The 15687-nt window shown below is 44.9% G+C and overlaps 1 protein-coding gene across 3 annotated transcripts in view; it reads right to left on the bottom strand.

Moving 5' to 3' along the window:
• ppat (phosphoribosyl pyrophosphate amidotransferase) overlaps positions 1 to 15478 on the bottom strand; it is a 95619-nt gene extending 80141 nt beyond the window's left edge. For 2 of the 3 annotated variants that reach the window (XM_038791131.1, XM_038791132.1), the window contains exon 1: positions 15208 to 15478. In XM_038791131.1, coding sequence (XP_038647059.1) covers positions 15208 to 15335 — 128 coding nt within the window. In that variant the 5' untranslated portion in view covers positions 15336 to 15478. Of the gene's footprint in view, positions 1 to 7385; positions 7509 to 15207 lie in introns of all 3 variants that reach the window. The other variant, XM_038791133.1, reaches the window with a different exon arrangement.
• Positions 15479 to 15687: the final 209 nt, after the last annotated feature.

The following is a 15687-nucleotide window of genomic DNA, read 5'->3' as shown; positions in this document are numbered from 1 at the left end:
GATCGAAGTATTTAAAGACATTAACAGGGAAAGACAGCATAGATAAAGATAAACTATTTCCACTGGTTGGAGATTTCCGAGCCCGGGGGGGGAAGAAATAGTCTAAAAATTAGAGCTAGACTGTTCAGGAGAGATGTTTGGAAGCACTCGAAGGCTGGTAGAGTTGTGGAACTCTCTCCCACAATAACCAGATGTAATTGGTTGTTAATTTTAAATCTGAGATAGATAAGATTTTTGTGAAGCAAGATATTAAGAGATATGGGTCAAAGGCAGGAATATAGAGTTAGGTCACAGATCAGCCAGGATCTCATTAATAGCGGGACAGGTTTGTGGGGCTAATGGTCTACTCCTGTTCCAATGTGAAAAGCAAGGAACGATAGAGGCCAGCGGGATTCTCTGGGGATTTCCCGCGGTATTGGGGTGGCTTCAGTGGGAATTCCCATTGACTGCAGCAGGGCAAGAGAATTCAGCCACCAGTGAATGACATCGAGAAACAATGACTGGGGAGCCAGAGAATCCGCCTCAAAGCAGAGCATTTCGATCAGAGGATTTCAGTGCAAACTGATTTAGTCTGGGTTAAATGGAATCAAAACTGACAGGACGAACTGTAATGGAACAATGAGTGATTTTTAAGGAGGAGATGCTAGCTAGGTACATCCGAACAGAGGTGGGAACCAAAGACAGGGTTCATTGGATGCTGACAGAGATAGAGATTATAAGTACACAAAAAATGGTTCATCTTGCATGTCAGATTAATTTTTCAAAGTGAGACTCAGGTCAAATACAATAGCTTTAGAGTGGAGGTGAAGGGGAAAAAATAAGACTGCAAAGAGGAGAATAGAATTGTGGTCAACAGTTACAACTCTCAGGGCAGTACGGTGGCGCAGTGGTTAGCACTCTGCCTCACAGTACCAAGGTTCCAGGTTCGATCCCGGCTCTGGGTCACTGTCTGTATGGAGTTTGCACATTCTCGCAGTGTTTGCGTGGGTTTCGCCCCACAACCCAAAAATGTACAGGTAGGTGGATTGGCCACACTACATTGCCCCTTAATTGAAAAAAAACTTAAATTGGGTACTCTAAAATTTAGAAAATAAATAAATAAAAGCTGTTACAACTCTCATGGTGGTCACAGGGTATGGACCACCAGGCTCCCCGTGACCTCAGCGGAGTATAACTTCCCCGATAACAGGGCGGGGCATCCCCTTAACAAGGTGAGCCTGCATAGTATAAAAACCCTAGCCTACATGAAGGCCGGGTGGGGAGAACCCTTTGGGGAGTAAAATAGGGAAATTGCTACGTCATTAAACAAAGTTTTGTATCCTATCTACGGTTTCCTTATGGTCACTCTGTGCCGCCGATTCCACATCAAAACATCAACATAAAAGGGCACCTGAAAATGTTCTACTGGCATGTAAACAATAAGGCAATAGCACCCGAAAATGTTCTACTGGCATGTAAACAATAAGGAGATAGCACCTGAAAATCTTCTACTGGCATGTAAACAATAAGGCGATAGCACCTGAAAATGTTCTACTGGCATGTAAACAATAAGGCGATAGCACCTGAAAATCTTCTACTGGCATGTAAACAATAAGCAGGTAGTAAGACATGGAGTGGACCCTATTAGGTGGAAAGGAGATGATGTAGGAGGCGCAGGACAAGGCTAGATAGGAGTACTTTGTATCTATATTTACCAAGGAAGAGAAATATGATATATCTGGAAAATGGATAGTAGATGGAGAGGGTGGTGGTACTGAAAGGGCTGGGTACTTTAGGGTAGATAAATCACATGGTGAAAATGCTTGCATTCCAGGTTTCTGAAGGATGGGGATAGCATAAAGGTTTTCAAGTATCGTCCAATTTTCCCTAGATACAGGGAACGTGGCAGAGTATTCAGGAGTGGCAAATGTGAGCCCTTATTTAAGGACTGAACTACAAGCCAGTTAGTTAACGTTAATAACGAAAAAGATTTTAGAATCAAGACGAGAAAATTCGACAGGCACTTGGAGAGGTTTGAATTAATTCAAGCAAATTAAATTCAAATTAATTCAGCACAAATTTGTAAAAGGCAAATTGACTCTGATGAAATAACAAAGAAGGTTTCTCCCCCCACCAAATTATTCTATGGGATGCATGGGCAGTTAACTACATCACAGAGGCCACACCAGTAAGCATGGCAGATTCCTTTGGTGAACCAGCTGGATTTTTAAACCTATCGTCATTATTAATTCAAGATTTTTAAAAAAATAATAATTTCACCATCTTCGGTGGTGGAATTTGAAGCCTGGTCCCCAGAACATCTCTGGATTATTAGTCCAGTGACAATACCATTAGGCCATTGCCTCCCTGAAGGCAATGCACACTCCCTTGGAAGTGTGCACACACATGCATGATCCGGAGGATAGTAGTTGCACACAAGTTGAACATTCAGGGAGTGGAATCCCTTCCCGTTAATCAAGGGCACTCCCCGATGCCATTGGTGCACACAAGGCGACATGCATGCCATCTATTACACCTGGACCAGGGCATCCTAGTGATGGCAGAAAATCCTGCTGCCCAGGCAGCTTGATGGGCTTGGTCCAGCTCAAAGCATAGACAACTGCCCGGGAATAGGTGGCTTCATGGATGCACTGGTAGGCTGTACCTTGGGAAATGCCACACAAGTCCCTGGAATGAACACGTTGCATAAAAGGTTCAGGGCTGCGGTGACAGTCATGACCACCAGGAGCAGGCACCTTCCTCCAAGGGGTGCAAAGTCCAGAAGGACATGGCACAGGTGCCGCATCGTCTCTTTGTTGAGACGGAGCCTTCTGTGGCACATGCCAACCGTCATCTCCTCACACGACCCATTGCTGGTGGCCCCCTCCAGGTCTCTCACTGGCCGGATGGGTGGCCAGGTCTGCAGTATGTGCAGTGACCTTCTGCACATGGGGTGCCGCCTCCATCCTGCGTCAATGCTGCTTCTGCATTCTTTGGTGTCTGGACTGACACTTGCACCTCAAGGGCCGCCATTGTGCAGTCAACACCATCTATGTTAGTATCTGCCACTTATTGGTGAGAGATCAACAGTTAATGCTTCCACCCCAGGGCTGATATCCCCATCCCCATCCACCCCCCCCCCCCCCCCCCCCCCCCCATCCACATCTGTCCTGTCTTCTTGCAGTGCCTTCCACCGAGCCAGTTATGCTGGAGAACCCCATCCTGCACACTCACCCAGCCACAGCAGGACCCCCTAGACTCCAGAACCCTGCCGGACACACCCGGGAGACAGTGCTCCGGTGCCCAGCCTGATCCACATATATACCCTCTGGTCCAGCAGCAATTTTCCCAGTGCTGCAGTCAGCACTTGGGTGTTTTACTATTGGCTGCTGCCTCTGTGGTACTGACACCCCCAGGGTTCACGCAAAGTGTTCAGGCCTCAGTTTGATTGGAATGCTAGGCAATAACACTCTTCTGAGACATGGCACGTTGACCTACGAGAATGCACTAGGGAACTTTGAAGTGTTCACATGACAACAATGCCAATTCCTTATTAACAATAACCTTCAGTTGTGCAGCTAGAGGCTGCTCACAGTCAAAGGGAGTTAAAGTGACTGCCCCCTCCCCCACAAAAGTACTGGGGCAACAGTGCCCTCAAGGCTGCATGCAACGGAATGGAAATGGCTACTCACCTCCTCAGTAGTCACTGCTCCAGCTTTCCGTTTTTAAAAAGGAGCGCTAACCGGTGCCCACGTGACCTCTCGCTGGAAAGTCAGTTAGATCCAGGAGACCATTAGATTGAACTTTCATCTAGCTAATGAGATGGAGATTGGTAATTGGTGTCTCGCCACAACTGGGCAAGATCAGGAATCCACCAACGGGAACAAGCCGATTAGATCTCCAACCCAATTTGCATCTGGCACAAATCCAGATTTTGGCCTCTCCGGTTATTTTACCAGCAGGCCCGGATCCGTGCTGGGGACAACACGGCTGTTAAATCACACCATGTTATCAAACTTAATAGGTGAAGATGAAAGAATCTCTGGAGCATGAATCTCTGGAGCATGACATGGGACTGGTTAGAATAAAGGACAGGTGGTAATTAGAGAAATGCGAGGCGATGAATTTTAGGAAAAAACTAAAAGGAGGCAATATACCCTCACTGACACAGTTCTACGAAGTGCGCAGGAACAGAGGAACCTTGTGGCTACGTATACATCAAGTACATACATTTTTGAAGGTGGCAGATCTAGCAAAGCACACGAGATCTTGGGTTTCATAAATGGAGGCATGGGTACAAAAGCAGGAAGTTATGGTCTAGTTTGGCCACAACTGGGAGTATTGCATCCAGTTCTGATCACCACACAATCAAAGAATTTTTGTTTTAAACACAGCAAGTGCTAATTGAAGTTGAACTCACTGCTCCCAAAATCAATGAATTCAAAAATAAATTGGGATGGGCACTTGAAGGAAATTAACCTGAAGGCGTACAGAGATCAAACAGGAGAGTGGGACGATGGGCTGAATGGCCTCCTGGGACTTGTGGGCTGAATGGCCTCCTTCGGTGCTGTAAATAACTATGACTCAAGTACATGTAATGTTCATGCATACTATTGCTCGAAACTTTTAGGCCCTCCATCTTATCATGGACTGCAACATAAAAATGAAATTTACTGAGTCCCTACAATGCAGAAGGTGGCCATTTGGCCCATCGAGTCTTCACCGACCCACCAAAAGAGCATCCCACCTACACATCTTGGGGACATGGAGGAGCAATTTAGTATGGCCAATCCACCTAACCTGCACATCTTTGGACCAAGGGATGAACCAATGCACCTGGAAGAAACCCATGCAGACATGGGGAGAACGTGCAAACTCCACACAATCACCCACGGCTGCAATTGAACGCAGGTCCCCGGCACTGAGGCAACAGTGCCAACCTTCAGAAACTTTAAACTGAAATACTCAAACCAATATTACTCTTTTTGTGAGAAAATGTTAATAGGAAGTGGGCATCGCTGGCTAGGCCAGCATTTACTGTCATCCCTAGCTGTCCTTGAGGGGACATTCAAGAGTCAATCACATTCCAGTGGGTCTGGAGTCACATGTAAGCCAGACCAGGCAAGGGTAGCAGATGCCATTTCTGAACCAGATGATTTTTATGACAATCAGCAACAGTTTCATGATTAGACTTTTAATTCCAGTTTTAAAAAAATTGAACTCAAATATCACCATTTACTGTCGTGGGATTTGAACCCAGGTCCCCAGAGGATTCTCCTTTGAACAGACTATGGAAAAGTTGGCAGTACCTTAGAAATAAAAAGGAGGGCGGCATGGTGGCGCTGTGGTTAGCACTGCTGCCTACAGCACGAGGACCCGGGTTCGATCCTGGCCCTGGGTCACTGTTTTATGTGGAGTTTGAACATTCTCCCGGTGCCTGCATGGGTTTCACCTCCACAACCCAAAGATTTGTGTTAGGTGGATTGGCCACGCTAAACTGCCCCTTTAATTGGAAAAAAAATAATTGGGTACTCTAAATTTATAAAAAAAGAAATAAAATTCCAAAGTTATACAGGTTGAATTAAAGAGATAAGATTGGTGTTTTTTCAATGGTGTTTAATGTTTTGTTATAATAGAATCTTGAAATTTCGGGTCGTGGAGGAAAGGTGTGAGGCATATACAAAGTGAAATTTGAGAAATCTTCTCTCTCGGGAGTCGAGACAGCTATGTTTGTTGGAACTGAATATTGCGCTGAACATTTTTGTCCTGCACTCATCAGGTTTAGGTGCAATAACGCCAAATTTCAAATAATCACGACTATTTATATTACAGGGCAAGTGGGTGCCGATTGGTTGGCAAGCTGACTCCGATTGGCAGAGGTGCTGCCATGGAGAAATCAATGAGAAACTATAAGTTCCCTATGTTTTATTTTTTAAATACACAATACTTCAACATGCTCCTTCTTTTGGCAAAGAATGGGCCCCGTGTATGAATAGATGGTGCTCCTAGAGAGCGAAAAAGAGCCACGTTACAAGCTCAACTGATTATCTTAAATTGTTTTTGAGTGCAGCTATTAGCACACAATTGTTCAGCAAGTGCTGTCTAATTGCAGAATCACCACCAACAGTATACGTTTTGCATTGGATGGTGGGATTTTCCACTCATACAATGTTCAAACCATGATCTTTCTTGAACAACTTGGAACCATGGGGAACCTTAATTCCCTGTTGCTTTCTTTATGGCAATGCGTCAGCCAACAAACCAGCATCCTTTTCTCTTGTATACTACAAATTGTTGTGATTGTGAGAAATTTGACATTTTTGCATTTGCCCTGATGAGTGAAAGACAAAAAGCTTCAGCAACATGGTCTCTCTTTTTACAATGTTTTAGTACTGTTAATTATCTGTTATTTGAGGAAATTAAGTTTTTATATCTGGAGGTGGAAGGGAAAATAGCATATTTTTCAAGATATCAATTCTCCTGCAATGCAAGTTAGAAACTAATGTGCAAAATATATTAATCAGTAAAAAGAGAACTCTGGATGTAACACACTGGACTTTGTAGTACAACTATTAGAATGCTAAATAAAACCCATTTATCAGTAAAGAATAACCAGCATTACTACACAACATATGTTCCTGGGTGGCCGTCAAACCACGGACTCTCCAAAGCAATAACCCGTTAACATATCCAAGTTATTTCAGAGTATCCAGATTAGCTTCAAAAAGAATGTTGTGCACTAAACCAAAGAAAATGGCATATCTATCGTAGATCACATTTTCAGACATTCTAAATTTAGGGAATTAATCTTGCAAATTTGTTTTTGAATATGGTTATACTGTATTCTCATTCCTTTTCAATAAAAATTCTACTCCAGTGCTCCAATGCAGAAATGATACAAGCACAATGGTGAGCTTCATGGGCAGTCGGTGAAATTATCTTCATGTAGCCGGTCATTTACTCACACTAGCAGTCAGAGGTACTTTTCACCTGACCGGTTGTTTGCTCTGGAATCTAGAATAATGTTTCTAGGGTCAACATTATTGTTGAAGGAATAAAAAATAGATTTCCTGTGATGCAAAGCACGAGGAGTCTCAAGTTAAAGTATAATTTCCAGGATTATTACATTCCCACTGAAGTACAAACATGATAGCGGTTCTACCAACCCTTTAATGTAGCTAATTTATTAAAATAATGCATCAGCTGACTGACCACATAAAAACATTATACGCTGTTATATACACAATTATGATATCTCCAAAATACTATCACCCACTTTTAAATGTGTTTTTCTTATCCCTGCCTCTTACATATATTTTGCTCTAACTTCCACAGTAGATTAGAATTGCTTGTTTTTCCTCCCATCCTCCCTCCCTCCCAAAAACCTGCCATTTTTGCTTACTTACATGACTATGCTTTCCCTCCTTCTTTTCTGCAGTAGACTTGGATTTCTTGGTAAGCGGTTACTGATATATTGTCAAGTACCTGAACAAATGACCATTCATCGTGGTTCGAATGTTTGACTGACTCTAGATAAATATAAAAAACTCCTCAGGTCCTGGTGCAAGAAAACCCAGCTCACGCGCCAATAGCTCAAAATATATATTTAATGCTGGAAATATTAAATAAAGTCCTTTTGCTGGAAGATAAATTTTTTTAAATGTGCTGCAAATGTGGGACACGATCTACCAGCATTGTGCCCGAATGGGAGCGCGACGCAGCCTGTAGCTGCTGGGGGAGGCATCCCCGCGGGCTTCCCGACAGCCAGTACACCTTGCAAGACATCGCAATCAAAATCCTGTGCACAATGGGCAGGACCAAGCCTCGCACGCCTAGGTAGATTTAAAACACGCTTTAGGTGTGCTGACCAGGGATCTATCGGGATCCCGGCATTTACTGGCCTCCCCAGGGAGATCCCAACTGGGCACCGTTCGGTAGTAGTCCACACCCACATGGATCAGGCAGAATGGCATCCAGGGGTACACCCGGGCCATCAAAGGCCCCTGGATGGTCAGGAACAGGGCAGGGTGGCCCCAACACTACCCTTTGAATATGGGCACCATGGCACTGCCATGCTGGCACTGCCATGGTGCCATAATGGCACTGAAAAGCTGGCAGGAGCATTGCAAGGGTGGCACTGCCAAGGGTCAGGGCCTGAAGGGGAACATGCCCAAGAAAGAAGGTGGAGGGGTGCAGGAAGAGTATAAATGAGCATGAGCCCCCAAAAGGGGGTGTGGGAAGGCCTGAAAAAGGGGGTCCCCGCAGCAACCCCATAGCGGGGTGGGTAATACCATATGTGTGGGGGGTGGCATTGCCAATGGGCAGGGTTGGGCCCACAAGCCCACCTAGAGATCAGGGCACCCTTGTAAAATGGTGGCCTGATCTTGGAAGAACTGGCCAGCGGATTCAGCTCCCCAGTGATGAAAATAACACTAAGTGTGAGCTTGACTGGGGAGGAACTCTCCAGCACCTAAAAAAATGACAAGTCTGGTTTATACAACAGTGGGGAACCTGCCGACAGAGCCAGGGTGAAACTGCCAGCAAAACCCACCACAAATGGGAAACATGTCCATCAGATCGCACCCACAATGTTTATCTTTCGGGTGGATCAATCCTGATAGTTTTTAACCTTGTATTTTTTACCTTGTATTTTTACAAATTTTCTGCAAGATTTTCATTGTGCATGTGGGTAAACGAATAGACAATAGGAGGCTGAAAACTGCAACACCCATAATGCAGCCTTCATGTACAAAAAATTGTTCACATCAGTCTTTCAACTATCTGCAACAGCACAAAACAAATATTCTGCAGGTGCTGGAAATCTGAAATTAAAAATAGTCAACAAGTCAGGCAGCATCTGTGGAGAAATTAATGTTTCAGGTTGATGACCTTGAATCCAGAACTTTCCTATCTGATTGTGATTGCATGGTTTGCCATAAGGCATTCCAGCTATCGTAGTGCTGATAACGAATGGTGAAGTTCCATGACAAATATGTACAATGGGCTGGCAAATTTCAGTATAGAAGAGATAAACACCTCAAATTTATATTGTACCTTTCACACCTTCAGGACATCCACAAAACACTACAGTCACTTGTTTATATAGATAAATGCAGCAGCCAATGGACACAGCAATATTCCATATTCAAGATGTACAACCAGTTAATCACCTTTCAGTAGTATTGGTTAAGGGATGAATGTTGGCTAGAACACTGGGAAAGCATCTTGCTTTTCTTTTGACTGTGAAGGGGTATTTCATGTCTACTAGAACACATGGCATTGCAGTTCAATGCCTCGTTCAAATGTGAAGATAATGCAGAAGGATACAATGGTGGAATTGTCTAAAACACTGGTGAGGCCATGACTTAATATTGTGTGCATTTCTGATCACATTACATGAAGGATGTAATTGCTCTGAAGAGTGTGCAAAAGAGGTTTAGTAGAACTTTGCCAGGGCTAGGAAAGTGTAGGCACGGAGATTGGATAGGTTGGGATTATTTTCCTCGGAACACAGCCTCATGTGCTATCACCCAACCAACCAAACTCACGAGATTTCCAAATCATAGAATCCAGAGCAGAAGGAGGCCAGTCAGCCGATTGAATCTGCACTGAACCTTTGAAAGATCACTCTACCGAGACCAAATCCCCATCCTATTTCTGTAACCCCAACCTTTGGACACCAAGGGGCAATTTAGCAAATCCACCTAACCTACACATCTCTGAACTGTGGGATGAAACCAGAGCACCCGGAGGAAACAGGGGGCGAATGTACAAACTCCATACAGTCACCAGAGGTCGGAATCGAACCCAGGTCTCTGGTACTGTGAGGCAACAGTGTTAACCACTGTGTCACCCCAACATAGTTGGAGGAAAATAAGCTCTGCAGCTACTTCCAACTTTGAAGAAAATGGCAGCCAAAAACAGTAAGACGAAATTAGTTACTGGACTTGGGGATTTATGGATTGCAGTTGAGGGAAAAAAAACAACCTCCATGTCCTTTTGATGATTATTCGTTCCTCATCAGGACTCTTTTCATTTAATCAGCTGAATATTTCATTGTCAGCTTAACTGATAATCGGCTATTTGTGCCGATCCTCACAAACTTTTGCCAGTGCTGGACCTCTGAATTGTGATGCTATAAATGTACAACTAGCAATTTAAAATTGTTAAAATATATTGTATAAACATCTGTATCTTGTGAGACACGTCCTGATTTTCTATACCAAATAAGACTCTATGGAGTCTCATCGGTTCAGGAGCTCTTATGGGAGCCATTTTAACAACAGTTACACCAAGTAGAAGCTAGTCAAATAATTCACAAACTATTGTAACTGCCAAAAATGTTTATTCAAAAGACATTTATGGAAATTAAGCTTGTCCAACATTTCACCCAGGGGCCCATATTTGCATATTTTCTTTTTTAAGGGGCCGACGAGCAAATTTTGGAAAGGTAAGGTTTGGTACAACAGTTGAAACAAAGTCGGGGTTTGAAGGAAAAGTGCAATTATGACATAGCAATAAATGTTTAAGTTAATAAAAGAGGAATTAATAAAAAAATGACCAAAGTGAGAGAGGGCCAGTGTATGTAGGCGAGAGAGAGTACGTTGGTGTGTGTGTGAGTATAAGTAGTCCAAGATTTCCCGCAAGGCAGACTCGTACTCACTCCCACAAGACATTTTCTCCCTCACTCCTACATACTCACCATGGCACCGACTCCTCTCCAACCTCTGCAAACTTTGCCTTCCCGAGATCTGGGCAGCCCTCCGCCCTCCGCTCTTAGCACCCAACAGCATAGCCTCAAACCCACAGCTCCAAGCACGCAACAGCAGCTCCCCAGCTCCAACCACCCCTCCTTCAGCTTAGGCCACCCAAAAGGTTGGTTTGGAGTGCAATAGATAATTAAGAAAGCAAATGGAATTTTGTCCTTCATTGCTTGACGACGGGAGTTTAAAAACATGGAGGTTATTTTGCAGCTGTCTAGGGTGCTGGTGAGGCCATACCTGAAGTATTGTGCAGTTTTGGTCTCCTTACTTGAGAAAGGATGTACTGGCACTGGAGGGGGTGCAGAGGAGATTCACTAGATTGATTCCAGAGTGGAGAGGATTGGCTAAAGAGGAGAGACTGGGACTATACTCATTGGAATTTAGAAGAATGAATGGGGGGGGGGTGGGGGGGGGATTTGATAGAAACGTATAAAATTATGAAGAGAATAAATAAGATAGAGCAGGGAGGTGGTTTCCACTGGCGGGTGAAACTAGAACTAGGGGGATTAGCCTCAAAATAAGGGGGAAGAATTTAGGACTGAGTTGAACAGGGACTTCTTCGCCCAAGGGGTTGTGAAATTCCCTGAATGTTTTTGAGACAAAGATAGATCGATTTTTGAACAGCAAAGAAATTTAGTTTTATGGTGAGCAGGCAGGTAAGTGCAGCTGAGTCCACAAAAAGATTAGCCACAATCTTGTTGAATGGCGGAGCAGACTTGAGGGTCCAGATGGTCTACTGCTGCTCCTAGTTCTTATGTTCTTGCCTCCCTGGCCCACCAACATCGATCACTCAGCAGCGCCCCCCCCCCTCTCCCCCCCCCCCCCCCCCCCCCCCCCCCTTCCCGGGTGTCTAGCACTCACCTGCACCGAACACACACCACACTCCCCACATCTCCCAGTTTTGATAGCAGGGTGACCGAAGCCGTGTACAGTTTTGGCCTGACAGTTGGGTGGAGGTTCCCCCCCCCACCCCACACCGGCAGCTGCCAGCTCCAACCCACCTGCTCGCCACTGAACGTACAGCTTGGTATATCCTCCACGCCACCATTAGCTACAACTCACACTCGGGATCAGCTCGGTTCAATAAAAAGAGTTCAGGAGGGCATGCCAGCAGAAGCACCATGCTTACCTAAAAAATGGGGTGTGAACCCGATGAAGCTACAACAGGGTTACTTACATGCCAAACAACATAAGCAGCAAGTGAAACCAACTGATCTGGTCCAAGTTCTGCGGTCCTGCCACATCAAGCAGTGAATGGTGGTGGGCAATTAAACAACTCACTGGAGGAGGAGGCTCCACAAGTATCTCCATCCTCAATGATGAGAGAACCTAGCACATCAATGCAAAAGATAAGGCCGAGGCTTTTGCTACAATCTTCAACCAGGAGCGTGGCTTCTTTCAGAGAACCCCAGCATCACAGTTGCCAGTCTTCAGCCAATTCAATTCACTCCACATGAAATCAAGGGTTACTGGGATAGGGTGGAGGCATGGGATTAAGTAGGGTGCTCTTTCGAAGGGCCGGTGCAGCCTCGATGAGCCAAATGGCTTCCTTCTGCACTAAGTTTTAGGATATGATAAATGGCTGAAGACACTGAATGCTACAAAGGCTATGGGCCCTGACAACATTCCAGCAATCATACTGAAAACTTGGGTGTTACCAAACTTGCCATGCCTCTAGCCATGCTGTTCCAGTACAGCTACAACACTGGCATCTATTCCTGCAATGTGGAAAATTGCCCAGGGATGTTCTGCACATTAGAAAGTAGGACAAATCCAACCCGGTCAATTAACGCCTCATCAGTATATTCTATCAGCAGCACAGTGATGGAAGGGGTTTTCATAATAGAAGACCACTCCAACCCAGCTTATTCACTCTTCCAACTTCTTGCATCAGGCAGGAGCTACAAAAGTCTGAGAACACACATTAACAGATTCAAAAACAGCTTCTTCCCCGCTGCTACCAGATTCCTAAATGACCCTCTTATAGACGGATTTGATCTCTTTACACATCTTCTCTACTGAGTAGTACTACATTCCTATATGCTTCACCCGATGCCTGTGTCTATGTATTTACATTGTGTATTTATATTTGCCCTGTGTATTTTATTAATGTATTGAATGATCTGTCTGAACAGTACACAAAACAATACTTTTCACCGTATCTCGGTACACGTGACAATAAACAAATCCAATCCACAGTGCAATCTAGGGACACTTGCTTAGCAATTAGAGGATGCAGTGATATCATGGTAATGTCATTGGAATAATAATCCAGAGGCCAGGATAATGCTCTGGGACCCAGGTTCAAATCCCACCACAGAAGATGCTGAAATTTGAATTTAATACAAATCTGGATTAATGATGACCATGAAATGATTGGCGTAAAAATTTGTATGGTTCACAAATCCTTTAGAGAAGGAAATCTTCCATCCTTACCTGGTCTGGCCTAGATGTGACTCCAGAACCACAGTAATGTGATTCACTCTTATTTGCCCTCTGAAATGGTTACTTTAGATGGGCCCATATCCCATGGTAAAGAAATTTGCCTATAAACCTGTTCATTGATGCTCAGTTTGGGGTCTGCTAGGGATACTTCAGCTCCTGACCTCATTACACCTGGAGTGTGTCATCAAGGAGCAAAACTGGAGTCAATGTGAATTCCTGGAAAACCCACTACTGGTCGGACTCATATCTAGTACCAAGATGGTTGTGGTTGTTGGAAGTCAGTCATCTCAGCTCCAGGATGTCACTGCACGGGTTCCTCAGGGTAATGTCATTGGCTCAACCATCTATCAATGACCTTCCTTCCACAAGTCAGAAGTGGGAATGTTCACTGATAATTGCACAATGTTCAGCGTCACAACTCATCAGATGCTGATGCAGCTCATGCCCAAATGCAGCAAGACCTGGACAATATCTAGACCTGGGCTGACAAGTAACATTCATGTCTTACAAGTGCCAGGCAATGACATCTCCAACAAGAGAGAATCTAACCACTATCCCATGACATTGCCATCGCTGAATCCCCCGTGATTAACATCTTGGGGGTTTACCACAGACCAAAAATTCAATTGAAATGGTCATATAAATACTGTGGCTACAAGAACAAGTGAGGAATCCTACTGTGATCAACTCATCTCCTGACTCACCAAAGCTCATCCACAAGGCACGTGATGGAATACGCTCCCACTTGCCTGGTTGACTGCAGCTCCAACAACACTAAAGCTTGAGACCATCCAGGACAAAGCAGCCCCCGGGAGCCATTTACTCCCCCCCCCCCCCCCCCCCCCCTCAATGCAACGTAGCAGCACTATGTACCATCTACAAGATGGGAACACACCAAGGTTCCTTATATAGCAGCAGGCAAACCCATAAACGCTACCATCTAGAACAGTGGTGGGGCAACCTGCAGCCCAAGGGTCACCCAGGCCCATTTGGGTTGAGTGCAGTCCATGACATTGTCCACACACAGGGTTGCTACATTCCACTGATTTCTGCCCATGTAGTTTTTTTTCCAACCGGTATAACTGAAGTGATATGTAAAGCAAGGGCAAGTGAGGTATGTGCTGAATGCACACATGACTGTAAGAGCCATGCACTCCCTCTGCATCCAAACTGTTAATATGTATTTTGTATTTGCCATTTGAAGAAGTTGATGATCGTTCTATTAATATATAACTGCTTAATCATTTTATATAACACAAATATGTGAAAAAAATGAAATGAAAATCACTTGTCACAAGTAGGCTTCAATGAAGTTACTGTGAAAATGCCCCTTGTCACCACATTCCAGCACCTGTTCAGGGAGGCCGGTACAGGAATTGAACCGTGCCGGTGGCCTGCCTTGGTCTGTTTTCAAAGCCAGCGATTTAGCCCTGTGCTAGCCCCTGTGGCATGTATTAAATGTATTTAATCTTATTCATGGGGTCATGGTTAATAAACAAGCCTGATTTCAAGCTTGCGGTCAACGGAGATGGTGGGGGGGGGGGGGGGGGGCACTCATGCAGCCCACTCACTCGCCGAGGTTGCCCAGAAGGACAGGACAAGGACAACAGACACAGGGAAACACTGCCGCTTGGAACTCTAAGTCACTCACCATCCCATTGCATTAAGGAAAATAAATGCTGGTCCAGTTAGCGACGCCCACATTCCAGGAAAAGAAGCAAAATCTACAAGGTTAACCCTTCATTCGCACTCTCCAGAGAAGTTGCCTGACCTGAGCCTTTCAGCATATTGTTTTTAAATGTCAGATTGCCAGCATTCTGCAGTGTTTTACATTATTAAACAGCGTATTTGTAAATACAAAGACAGTATGCTTCTCTCTCTCGCTCAATTGACCCACACGCACCATGAAAAACAAATCAGTTTGCAGAAACTTCTTTTGCAAATGGCTCGTTCTGTTGCCACGCATTTTGGGAAGGGATTCTGTGCTGCAACAGCAGCTGCTCCTATCCCCCAGTGTTACCTGTGTTGCAGAGCCACCAACCCCAGGGCGATAACATGAGGCACATCCAAGTGTGTCGGCCACTCGCCGGTGGCAATGCAGCCGAACACGCCGCATTCCTCCCCGATCCCCGACACTTCAAACTCCATGGCTCCGCTGATACCCTCCCCGCAAGCTCACACCACCTGCTTCAATTATAACTGGAGGGAAAGGGGGCAATAAATACCCAACCAACCCCCTCAATACGTTCCTGAAATAAACTTGCTACAGCCCCACTGCGACTCCCCGTCCGCCCCGCCCCCAGCACCGCCGCCGAGCCCACGTGCTCCCCATCCCCCACACTGGGCCGGACCAAAATCCCAAAGGCGTGGGGGGAGGGGATACAATATAAACATGCAACTTGTAGCTGACTTGAACTTTCTTATTTATGGAACGCTATTAAAAAAGTATTCAAATGAGAATATATTTTGTACAGGTACCCCCACTTCATACAAATGGATC

This window comes from Scyliorhinus canicula, chromosome 3 (assembly GCF_902713615.1).
Source record: "Scyliorhinus canicula chromosome 3, sScyCan1.1, whole genome shotgun sequence".
NCBI lineage: Eukaryota > Metazoa > Chordata > Chondrichthyes > Carcharhiniformes > Scyliorhinidae > Scyliorhinus > Scyliorhinus canicula.
The sequence above is the reverse complement of the archived record's forward strand: the minus strand, read 5'-3'. Positions and strand labels throughout refer to the sequence as shown.